Source organism: Lepidochelys olivacea (genome assembly GCF_965140295.1).
Source record: "Lepidochelys olivacea isolate rLepOli2 genome assembly, chromosome: 1".
In the NCBI taxonomy this organism is placed as follows: domain Eukaryota; kingdom Metazoa; phylum Chordata; order Testudines; family Cheloniidae; genus Lepidochelys; species Lepidochelys olivacea.
Genome location: NC_140411.1, coordinates 311,141,356 through 311,154,416, shown reverse-complemented (window position 1 = coordinate 311,154,416; position 13,061 = coordinate 311,141,356). Strand labels below are relative to the sequence as shown.

The following is a 13,061-nucleotide window of genomic DNA, read 5'->3' as shown; positions in this document are numbered from 1 at the left end:
CTTTAATCAGGTCAGATGTTTTTGTTCTCTTAGGATGTATATGACCAATCACTAATTACATTCAGCTTGTTTTCATATTGTTCATTCTGATGGAACAACATCTTAGTCCTGGTATATATTTTCCCATTCTTCTCCTCACTTGCTCCCAGACACTTCTGAGAGGGTCAAGAATATTTGTTTGGTTCACAGTGTCATTTGCAAAGGGGTTTAAAATGGGAATAGAATGGGCTGGCTTTCTAGATTTTGTGTGTGGGTGTGTGTGTGCGCTATATGTTCTGAAAAGAGTTTTGTTTGCTGGTCCCAAAGGGACACCTGCCAATGCCTGTATACTTTAAAAACAAGTAGCATGAAAGTGTTTTTTATTGTGGTAGGTTATTTTCTTGGGCTAGAAGGTTGTTTCCTTAATGAGCTCCCATTTATGCTCAACTCATCAGTCAGAGACTTCTTCTCATTACAGGAAAAGGAATCTATTTTAAATTCTTGCCAAAACAATTTGCAACAGATTCTGTATACTGTTCACTTCATTACCAGTCAGTATCCTTAAGGCCTGATATAATATATAATGTTGTAATAATATATAAACTGATAAGCAGTTTTCTGAGCACCTCCGTTCCCATTAACTTCACTAGGAGCAGCAGGTACTTTCAGGGAGCACTCATTACCTCTCAGAAACCACTCTCCAGGTCGTCTTCTCTCCCATCATGTTGCAATCATTCCTTTCATAAAAAACCAAAACGCCATGTTAGGCTGTCATCAGGAAGTCCAGGATACAAGTAAACATTTATGACCACATTTTCAAAAGTGGAATCTAATTTTGGGCTCTTCAGTTCTAGACCTGAATTTCTAGAATTTTAGACCTCTAGGGCCCGATTTTCAGAAGTTCTTGAGCATGTGTTGTTGCCATTGACTTCAGTTGGAATTGTGGGTGCTCAGCCCCTCTGGTGATCAGGCCCTAGGTGTGTCCAATGTTGGCACTTCAAAAATGGAGGTGTTCAGAATTAGAGGTCACACTTGAAAATGGAGGCCTTACTATAACTCTTTTTTATTCAAGGTGACTGTATATTTCTCAGCATCAGATGTTTGCAGTGACACTGAACAAAACAGTTGCAGCAGTGTTAGCTTGACACTAGTAGGAACTTTAAAGCCTGCTCTTTCACAGGCTCAGAATATTACTCGGCCTTTATCTTTACTTGCCAGTATCTCCATTTACCATTTCTCACTTTGATATAACATCCAACGCTGTACAATTCCTGTCATTCTTTTCCTTCTCCGCCAAGCACAGATGTAAATGCAGGAAGAAGATGCATGATGTGAATGTGGTGGAGTCCCTAATTTTGCCTGAACACAGCAACTTTTGAATGAATTTCCTCCCCAACCTCCATTCTTCTGAGCTAAGACCACCTAATGCACGAAACTTACACTCATGAAAGCAGTATTTTCCAAAACACTGTTAAATTAGGGGGAAAAGATGTTATAAACTAGAGATTATTGAATCTCCAGATATCTACCCATAACGCTTATTAAAGGAAATGGGAATTTATGCATTGTGAATGGCCTATCTTTTTAGGACAAAATAAGGATAAAAATGAAGATTTTGCGTCTATCAAAAATACAGATTTCAGAAGATATTATTATTAGCTATTAAAGTTTAAATCAAATTTCTTCTGATAATGAATGAGGACAAAATGCTTTTAAATATGTATTTGTTTAGAGAACATTTGACAAGAAATTAGGCTGATTTCTTATAACTTTAGAACTGAATTAAACCAAAATTAGAGTATGTTGTAATTTTCCAAAGATTGTCTTTAGACTTTCAGTTCTTCTGTTTTTCTCTCTCTCTCCCCCGCACCCCTCCCCCCTCTGGTTGGCAAAAACAGTTACAGTCAATGGAATGATATTCAGCTATTTAAAGGTTTATAGACAATCTGTTTGTTATTTTTCCCCTCTTATTGGCAGTAATTTGGGGTTTATTATTAGTGCTGCCTTTCCAACAAAATAATTTCTGGTTTTATTTTTTTCCCCTTGTTGACAAATGCGGTATATTTTTTAATACATGTCTATACATATAGGAATGCATTAACATTTATCACACATGGACTGTACATCACCCATGCATGATAAAAGACATAAAGTGACATATCCAAATACATTTGACCATATGTACCATACAGTAGCTCTTCTTTTTTGTGACTTGTGTTTACTAATTTTTTTTCTTACATTATAGGCTTTTGCTTGGTGGCCAGATTTATTAGCTGAACATGCAGAGAAATTTTGGTCTCTCTTTTCTATCGATATGGATTCAGCACTGGAGGCACGACCTCAAGATTCCTGGGATACTTTCCCACTTTTCCAACTGCTTAATAACTTCCTAAGAAATGACAGTAAGATATTAAGGTTTTGTTGTTGTTGTTTATATGTGATTTTTTTTCTTTCAGTCTCCACACACTCCAGAAATTCTGTTGTATTTCGATTTCCAGAGCAAAACAAAAGTTACAGTGCCCCTCTTTGCTATAAATATTTCTCTGCTGAGTTCCTCTGAAATTAAGCTATTACTCTTTATCCCACTCGATCCTTTACTGTATACTATACTTGAACCATATAGTATTGCATAAATTGCTTACCTCGAAAGCAGCATTATAAACACAGCATAGCACATTTTAATATTATTTTTAATACTAAGGCATTATATTTAAATAGGTCTGTATCAGTAAGTGTACTCTTATAATAAGTTTTCATTCCCATCACTGCTTTAATACCATTGATCATATTTATAAATGTATTGTAGACTTAGTATTAATTGGAGTTAGGCATATACATCAGACTGAAAGAGATTTTTAATTTACACCATTTGTATTTGCCCAAAACTGAGGACATATTGGTTATGAAATACAATGCTCTTGCTTTTATTTGTCTTGAGTGAGCTGGTTTTCCTTTTATAATAGCTAAATAATCTAATATGCAGATATTAAACATGATCTTTTGGGGGGTGATTTTACATGTGGAAATATACAGAGAATATCAATGAAACTTTAGAAAATGAAGTAAGTTAAATTAAAAAGCATAAGTTGTACTTTATTTTACATGCAGATTATTTTTCAAACATTTTAAGGCAACATTCAGAAAATAATTGATGTGCTGTTTTTAAATAGAAAGATAAAAGGCACAGTTTTCCTTCATTATTAAGGGAAGGCAAAATGCTATTTTTATTCCATGTCTCAGTTCATTTCAAGCTTTAAATTTTTGTTTGTATTTACACGATTCATATGCTCAACAAACTAGTTTTTAAAATTATTTTCTGTTTATGTTATTATCAAGCATATAAAAACCAGTATCAGAATGTCCTTTATGGATTAAAGCTGCATGATTTAGGGGATTGGAAGTGGAATACTGGGACTTCCATTAAGAGACCAGAGGTGCTGCAACAACCCACATTGCTTATAACAGAGTACTGTTACCATCAGCTTCGGAGTGCCTGAGTGAAATAAGTAGGTGATCTCAGTGCAACCATAGGGGCATCCATATCGCAAAAAGAAGCATTGCAATTGGTGTTAGTCCCCTGGATGGCAGACTCCTCAGGATGCCAGAGGCTGAATAGACATGGCGCCTTAACTACCTTCTTATCCTAAAAGCTATTTAGAATTGAGAACTATTGGTACTGCAATGTAGGATCATATATTGCCTGGTCAGTATATGTTTTGTGGATAAGTAAAGGACTTTAGAGTCCAGTGTTGTCTGCGTCTTTTCATGAGTACTTAATTGTGTTTTCATTAATTGGCAGTTAGCAATATATTAAATGCTACACTCCTGTTGTGTAGTTGTCTTTTTACATGGGTTCCTTAGTGAGAGAAGATGTGTCTATTTTGTTACTGTTTTCTTTATTTTTGGTTGTGGTTTTGTGGAAGGTGCTGGAGGTTGCTCCCTTTGAAGTTCTCTAGGATAGGTACAGTGTAGACATCAGCAACAAAGACTTCCTAACTCTGCCATGTAAATGTGCTGAAACCTTAACTTCACAGGAACACTTGAAGTCGTGTAGGAGTAGTTTCCTCCTTGTGCCCATTTGATCCTTGGTGCCTGTGTTGAGACTGCCAACAAGGATTACAATCATAGTGCTGGATTTTGTGATGTGTAATTTTGTTAGGGTAGGGTTGTTTGAATCTTATTCAGCCAGTGGTATCTATAAACTTGGTATTGGGTTCCATTACAGCAAGTTAAGTTTCCGGAACCAATGGAAATGAAGCTTATTGCAGGATGATATTCTTGGCCTTCAGGCAGGGTTTGTGACAGCAGAGTTATAACTAACCCTCTTATTACACAACGTGGGCTGCCTTGCCTGCTGATTTCCAGAATAACACAAGCAATACAAACAACTCTAGCTCCACGCTTACATAAGAAAAGACTGTTGGAAGGCTACTGCTTGCTTTTTCTTCTCTGAAGAGATTAAATGGATAATTACTTTAAATCATTACTAAGGAAACAGTCTCAGTAAAGACATATTATTAAAACTGGAGGAAATCTTGTTTTCATAACAAAATAATTATCAGCAGGGTTGTAAAATGTAACTGAAAGAACAAGTAGTAGCAGCTACTCCAAGAAATAAATGCCACACCTGTATACTATTTTCCACAGTTCTCCTAATGGCAAAAGATATAGTAAGTGACCATTTCTGACAAGTGAAAGCCATCTGGAAAACTGTATCTTTTTTTTTTCCAGTGCTATTGAAAAGCAACCCCTGGAACTAGTCACCTTTTAATCGGTGGATATGCTAGCAAGTGGCAAATGACCATTCTCCCAGGAACAGATTCCCAAGTGAAACATACCATGATTCTTATTCTTTAATTAACAGCCCTTTCACATTGCTAGTACATTAAAGCTATTAGAAAGAACATGCCATGCTTCTAAAAATCAATCTCACAGGGTCTCCCTAAACGAATAATAAATATTCTAGCTTCCTCACTAAGTGAAAACCTATTCCCGAAGACTTTTGCCTTCCTAAAGATAGGCTCATAAAAATCTAAAAAGAGAGAAACTGGAATGTGGTCTCATGAGGATAAAAAGGCTAGTGTTAATAATTAACAGAGAAAGTGAAGTGGAGTCAAATTAGCCATAATAGAGCCCAGAGTGACTGACAAAGTCACCTCTCATTATCGAAAAACTCATTAGGAAATGAAGAGGTAGAAATCCCACTGGGTTATTCTCTCTCTGAGGCTGTATCAGAGATTATTTTTCAGATTTCTTTCAAATGAAGAACTGTTAGGTCACCATATTGCATATTAGGTTAATCTTCAACCTTTGAAATTTGGAGGGCTGACACCTGCATGTTATTCTATCTCAAGAGCCTTAAATGAGCTCTAAATCTGAGATGCAGGAATCAGTTTTCATATGAATCTGACATGTGTGAACTGCCAACAGTATAGAAATAATCTAACTAACAATTATAGCCTTTAAGCAGATCTTCATGCAAGATTATTTTTTATAAACATGACACTAAAATATGGTGCCAGAAAGACTACAGAAAAATGAATGTATAGTCTTTATAAATATACTGGTTTCAGAGTAACAGCCGTGTTAGTCTGTATTCGCAAAAAGAAAAGGAGTACTTGTGGCACCTTAGAGACTAACCAATTTATTTGAGCATGAGCTTTCGTGAGCTTCTTACCCTACAAACTTTATCCATTTTTTGAGTTTCTTCTGTAGAACACAAGGTGCTACACAAATTCAAGCAAAATGCATCAAAGCACAGCTGCCATTAACTTAGCAAAAAGCAGAAAAGAGAAAAATTCCTCGTGTTGTTGTTCTGCACAGAGTAAAAGAGAAGCAAATTAAGTTTTCTCTTTTTGTCTTGCTTCTTGATAAGAATAGGTAGCAGATAATATTTTTTGGTCTACCCTTGGTATGAACATGCAGAGTTCAATCCTCAGCTGTATCCAGTAAGCATTAGGTACCACTGAAGACTGCATCTGCAAAGAGGCTATTTGAGCCCCAAGTCCCAGGGCCAAATCTACACCAGCACCTATGTAGTTTACAGCAGCTGCAGGTTGGCTTTAAACTACTCTCGCTGGTTATGGACCTGAGGTTCTGGTACGCGAGTGAGAACTTGCCAGAGCACAGTGATTCTCCAGTGTGCCCCTTCTTTCTAGGCCCCTAAGCCATGGAGTGAAAGAGATGGCCAGTTATTCAGAACCCCGGGCTGGCCAGCTTTCCTGGCTCTTTCTACTGCCAAAGTGCAAAGCCCAGGATCTGGCTCACAGTCTTAGTACTGTTGCTTTGAAAGCCTTCTTTGCAGTTCTTGCTTTCTGCGTGGAATGGCCTTTCTGCACCTGCCCATCTAATTTCCGATCTCAACCAAAAGCCTATATTTTTGTCTCTATATAGCTTAATTTCTCCCTCTCTCTATTGTATTTTTAAGTATTTACTTGTGTAAATTATTTTAGGACATGATTTGTATGAAAGAAGCTATCTAAAATAAAGTTGCACTGTGCGTGCTATTGTATATATGTCTTCAGTTTAATTGAGGGATTGTATAGCATAAAAATACAGGAGAAGACTCATTATAAGAACATTATGCAATAAAATGTTCTGAAAATATAGGTAGATAGTTTATAAATGTGTCCAGAAAATCATGTTGGAAACTCATTAAGAAATATCAATTTCCTTATAATTAACCTCCTATAGTGTGTGCTGTGGAGACATCACAGAATTATCTTTTATTCTACAGCATGCCATATTAACACAGGAAAGAAAACTGAGAAAAAATTATTAACAGTTGTAACATTTTAATGTACTGGACAAAATGCTTCTCTCCCTCCCAACACCCCCCCTCCACCCTTCCACCTTATTATTATTATGTAGTTCAAACAGGATTGAATTTCCTAGAACAGTCAGCATATATGAACATTCAATATAAAAGGCAGAGCACGTAGCACAAATGGGTCCATTCTAAAGGAATTCCATCTGCATTTGTGTATAATTGTTGCCTTGTGTGTGTGTGCAGTTGAAACTTGGGAAGTTTGTTTTCCGTTCATGGGTAATTTCTTTTTTGTATATTTTTTTAAGCTTGAACAAAACAATATTTTCAAAAATGAAGACTGGAAAGATGTCCTGTCTTCCCATTATACAAAAATGTTGAACTTTTTTGAACACTGTATAATAGATGGTTAAAATTACCATTTGGCCCAGTGAAAATAGACATTTGGCAGATGTTCTTTTCAGTGATCTGGTAAATTGGCTGTGAATAGTCAAAGTGTAAAGATTTGAACAATATACTTTGCACATCTGCACTGAATTTTGTCACAAAATCTCTTAATGATCTGCTGGGATTCTGTTGGTTCTGCGCATGTGAACATAGCTTTGGAAAGTCTGTCAGCTCTGCTGTGTCTTTTTGTATAATTAGAGAAAGTGTACAGGGAGGGAGGCAAAGTGCAAATGAGCCTTGTATAGGTAAGAGCGCATATGAGAGGGGGTTGGATTCCCAAGGAGGTCTGGTTCTTTTCATACAATACATTTGGAGTATATATGGAAGGGGGCAGGACTGGAAAGATGTTCATACGATGCAACTCCTACTTTTGCATATTTGACTGTACACAGCATTCTGTTGTCTGACAGATAGTTATATATATTGTGAGATTTTCTTTTTAAAACATGACAGAAATTCCATTTTTTAAAAAAATAATAAAGATACAGATCATAATAAAATTAGGATTTCCTGTGCAGCCTGAGCTCTGCTTATAGTCTTTCATAACATGTTTACTACTATATTTTCTGCAAGACCACTGCCGGACTTCAGGTATTTTCTCAGCTCTTACCCATTGTTTTATATTTAATACTAACAACTGTAGAAAAGAAAGTAGTACTGATCCTTCAAATTTATTAGTCATAATAATAATAATGCCTAGTGTAAATTTAGAACCTTTCATCCAGAGCTCAAAGCACCTTATAAAGAACTATAATTATCATTATTTTACAGATGGAGAAACTGAGGCACAGAATAACGAGTTGACATGCTCAAGGTCACTTATCAGGGTAGAAACTGAGCTGGGAATAGAACCTATATCTTCCATCTTATGTATCTATTTATTTTTGCATGGTCTGTGTAAACTATAGTTTGAAACCCTACATTTTAGTGCATCTTTATTAAGCTTCTCCTACCTGCCTGGCTTATTCCAGTCATGGGCATATACTATGGGACCATATTTGGTTTTTTGTTCCCATTTGATATAGTTGATAGGCTGTCTACTTTTGTGCTTAGTACCTCAAAAAAGCTGTGAATAGATCTCTCTTTATTTCGGATGATTTCACCATGAATAGATCTCTCTTGGTTTCATCATCTGCTAGCACAGGTTGCTACCTCCAGATCATGTGTAAGCATGAAGAGAGGTTATATTTGGTTTATTTGGGGAAGGGGTTAGGCATTTTTGAAGAATGTAAAAATTGTCTCACCTTTCAATTAGTTTCCTTCCCAAGAAATCTCTCTCTGATCCAAGGTCCCATTTAATCCTAGCTGCATCTCTCTCTCCTTTCTGGCATCACTCAATGTATTGTTGCCTGGCATTATTGCTGCGTTACTTGCTGACACAGGCACTTTTCCAGATTAGTGGAAACTAGGAAAGCTGTGCTGTTAACTCATGTGGTCTCTAGGCAAGTAAGTGCTCCCCATAAAGTATTGCTCAATGAAAATATCTGTAAAGCTGCTCTGAGTAAACCTTACAACCCCAGTGGGCAATATGACCGCAGCCAACTTAAAAAAGGCCACACACTGAGGGCTTGCTTCCTGATGTATGTTGTCATAATGGCTGTTGTTGGTTAAAGGAATAATGCTAGAACATTCTTATTAGTCCAAATGGAGGGACAGGAAAAGCTCGCACTCATGCCTCAGGCTACACGTCCTTTAAAAAAAAGGGCATTGACAATGCACAACTGTCTGTTGTGTGATTGTGAGTGGAATGTACATTGGCATGTGGGTATCTGTAAGAAAGGAAGCATAGATTTACACAGAAAATGTTATTGATGAGAACATGCTAGTATAGCTGAGGTTGTGTCAGCATTTCTACATGAAACATTGAAGCCCATGTTTCATGAGGGGCTATCATTCATCACAAAATACTTGGGATGTGCAGGAACTTGGCATGTAACATCTCCATGTGTGAGACAAACCAGTTCAATCATTTTTAAGTCAGGTGGATTTTTTTTAATAGTGGCATTATGAATAAAGAAGCTTTTAAGCCTTTAAACCTAACTTTATGGAGTGCCTATATATGATTGAACACAACTTGAAGTGGTGTCAGGTTAAAAATACAACAGCACCCCAACTGTTCTAAATCAGTTCCATGCCAACTACATGTTTACACAATATATCATGTCGAACTGAGTAATTTATTTGAAAAAAAAATCAGTCACATGCAGTTATCCATTATAACCCAGTTGCTGTGTTTGGCTTTGGCAATTAACATTGTCCATTAATCTCAAACTCCTTCCTATATAGACATCATAAAAGGATGGATTAAAGACCTTCAAATCTTCCCAGTTGTCAAGGTTCCGTCCCCACTCTGAACTCTAGGGTACAGATGTGAGGACCTGCATGAAAACCTCCTAAGCTTACTTTTACCAGCTAAGGTTGAAACTTCCCCAAGGTACAAATTATTTTACCCTTTGCCCTTGGACTTCCACTGCCACCACCAAACATTTATCTGGGTTTATTTTTATTAGGAAAGCGTTGTTTGGAAACGTCTTTCCCCCCAAAATCCTCCCAACCCTTGCACCCCACTTCCTGGGGAAGGTTTGGTAAAAATCCTCACCAATTTGCGTAGGTGAACACAGACCCAAACCCTTGGATCTTAAGAACAATGAAAAAGCATTCCGTTTCTGAAAAGAAGGATTTTAATAGAAGTAAAAAGTAAAAAAGAATCACCTCTGTAAAATCAGGATGGTAAATACCTTACAGGGCAATTATATTCAAAACATAGAGAATCCCTCTAGGCAAAACCTTAAGTTACCAAAAGACACACAGACAAGAATATCCATTCTATTCAGCACAGCTTAATTTCTCAGCCATTTAAAGAAATCATAATCTAACGCATATCTAGCTAGATTACTTACTAAATTCTAAGACTCCATTCCTGTTCTGTCCCTGGCAAAAGCATCACACACACAGACTCTTTGTTTTTCCCTCCCCCTCCCCCCAACTTTTGAAAGTATCTTGTCTCCTCATCGGTCATTTTGGTCAGGTGCCAGCGAGGTTATCCTTGCTTCTTAACCCTTTACAGGTGAGAGGATTTTTCCTCTGGCTAGGAGGGATTTTAAAGGGGTTTACCCTTCCCTTTATGTTTATGACAGCAGTGCTTCTGGTATTTGCTTGGGGTTCTTTTTATTTGTAGTGAATTTTTAGTGCCCTGCAAGCTCTCTGCTTTTGCCCTAGAGCTCTACCTAATTGCTTGCTAATTCTCCGATGTTTAACCCAGGTGAAAGCTGTCCATTGCTGAAGGTTTTGGGGGATCAGCTATTGGGTACTCTGCCAAGGAGAGTGACTGCTTTTGTCCTCTGAAAGATGGGGCTAGGATAGGGTTTCTTTTTGAAGGAGCAAGTTCTACCTCACCTCAACTTCCTCTCACAAGAATTTTGACCCTTTGGGGTACCTTCCAACATACCCAATTTACCCTCACTGGTAGGAGCCAATACATCAGTTGGTAACTGCTTGCGCAAGTCATGTGAGGTATAGTTGGGGAGAGTAGGACCAGTGAAGCTGGCAAGACAGGGGAGATGGACAAGTAGTGTGAGTCTTTCTCTGATAGGTTTCAGAGTGGCAGCCGTGTTAGTCTGTATTCGCAAAAAGAAAAGGAGTACTTGTGGCACCTTAGAGACTAACAAATTTATTTGAGCATAAGCTTTCGTGAGCTACAGCTTACTTCATCGGATGCATTCGATTAAGTGAGCTGTAGCTCACAAAAGCTTATGCTCAAATAAATTTGTTAGTCTCTAAGGTGCCACAAGTACTCCTCCTCTCTCTGATGTTGCTGTGGGTAAGGAGGAGAGGCAGCTCTTCCCACATGTAACAGAGGGAGGGAGCAAGGGATGGTTATGTATGTGGGAAGGTCTTCATTTGAGAGGGGAGCGAGAAGGAAGGTATGACTTCTATTGTTTATTTTCTTTACTCTAGTAAAACTACAACAAAGTCATCTGCTGTCTCAGAAGGGGAACGGTAGTGGCCATCTTTAAGGGTAAAAAAAAATAACTCATGAGAAATTGTGGCAGACATCATTGTGTGCACCATTGTTAGTTATTGGAAATTAATAACGGAATCTGCAGTAACAGGTTAACAGAACAAAAGAAGAAGAAAGTAATACATTAAATAAAAGTTTGAAAGAAAATTATATAATAATACAAGAAGGAAAAAAATAAGAATCACAAAAAAACAAAACAGCAGATTGGCATGGATGTGAACAAAATGTTGGTATTTAATACCCATGACAATGAAGTAGTTGATTGGTTATGGTAGAAATGGACAAGCAGATTCAGAAATCTGTTGGTGGCACTAAATATTAAAAATCTAAAATGACAAGTTGTACATCTGCTACAGTATGTGGGTGAGGAGATAAATCAGATTTGTGATTCACTGACCAGCACAATGCCTCACTGAGAAGATGATCTCCTTGAAAAAGTCATTATTGTTGTTACTGATCATTTCTCTCTCTGAAACAGTGTGTGATGTTTGAAGTGCTTGTTTTCAGGCAAGTGGAGCAATAATTTGAAGCCTGACCTGTGTATGATAGATCTATAATACCAACTGGCACTCCCATGAGAGTTTTCTGACTTGGATTTTAAAGTCTTTAGGACCAAATCCTAGAGTTCTTATACCAGGAAAAATTCCCAGTTAATGGAAATCTATCCTGAGTATAAGGATTCAGATATTTTGGCCCATGCCTGATAAAAATTAGCTATAGTACCATAACCTTCCTTTTAGTTCAGAGCTGTACTTTTGGGTCACTAAAATTTAATGCTGATCATTGATTAAATAGTTCTATAGGAAATTTCAGGCAAAAGAGTTACTTGGGTTCCCAAAACTCCTGCTGGCTGAGTGAGCATTTTAGATGCACAAGAATTCTTGAGTGAGCCTTTTGTTTTGCTTAATCTTTTAAATAGGAATTTAATTGTGGTCTCATTAGCACAGGGTAAGAGAATTTTAAAAGTTTCTTTGTCCTTAAAATACATTTAGGTCAAATGTGAAGCCTGTTTCCACTAATACATCTACAAAAATCATGGTTACATCCCTTTGCACATGCAGACAGATTCCTGTGTGAATGAGAAGATACACTAGCAGATTTTGCCAATGTGTGAATAACAGCTGAGCCATTTAAAGGTTTGAAAACATAGTATTCTTCATAGAAAATTACAAAAATGCAATATAAGCTGTCTTTCTTCTTTCCAGTTTACTGGACCATTTTCAACAGCCACACATAGAACACTGATCCTTAAGTTCATTTTCTTGTTGAACCCTACCATAGGTGCTGGAACCAGGGGTGCTGGGGGTACTGCCACACTCCCTGGCTTGAAGTGGTTTCCATTATATACAGGGTTTACAGTTTGGTTCAATGGCTCTCAGCACCCCCACTACAAAAATTGTTCCAGTGCCCCGAATCCTACTTATTTTTAATACTGTTAATTAAAAATACAATACAATTATTATAATCAATTATCATCCGTTTACAGTAACATGGCATAAGAAAGCATATATGCCAGCAGGGCCTGATGAGGCCTTCTTAGAGAATCCATTGCGGTGGCAGGATAATTTTTAGACTATCTGCAAAAATAGGACAATTTTAGTCGGTGGGAGAGAGGTTGACATTAAGTTGCATCATTCTTCCTTCCTTTCAGTTCTGCAGAGGCCCTTTCTTTGTGCATGCGTGCAGGGTATGTGTGTGGGGGGGTTCTGTTTGTGAAACTCATACAATTTTCCTGTCCCTTTTCTTCAGAGGATGGCTTAACTCCACTGACTTTAGAGTTATTCCTGATTTACACTGTTGTAAGTGAGATCAGAATCAGCCCCTCATAATTCTTAGCCTACATGAGCA

The 13,061-nt window shown here is 37.4% G+C and overlaps 1 protein-coding gene across 7 annotated transcripts in view; it reads left to right on the top strand.

Moving 5' to 3' along the window:
- Nucleotides 1-13,061, top strand: part of CADPS2 (calcium dependent secretion activator 2) — a 584,713-nt gene that overhangs the window by 484,905 nt on the left and 86,747 nt on the right. For all 7 annotated transcript variants that reach the window (XM_084638323.1, XM_084638324.1, XM_084638325.1 and 4 more), the window contains one exon: nt 2,225-2,381. In XM_084638323.1, the coding sequence (XP_084494449.1) occupies nt 2,225-2,381 (157 nt within the window). The remainder of the gene's footprint in view (nt 1-2,224; nt 2,382-13,061) is intronic.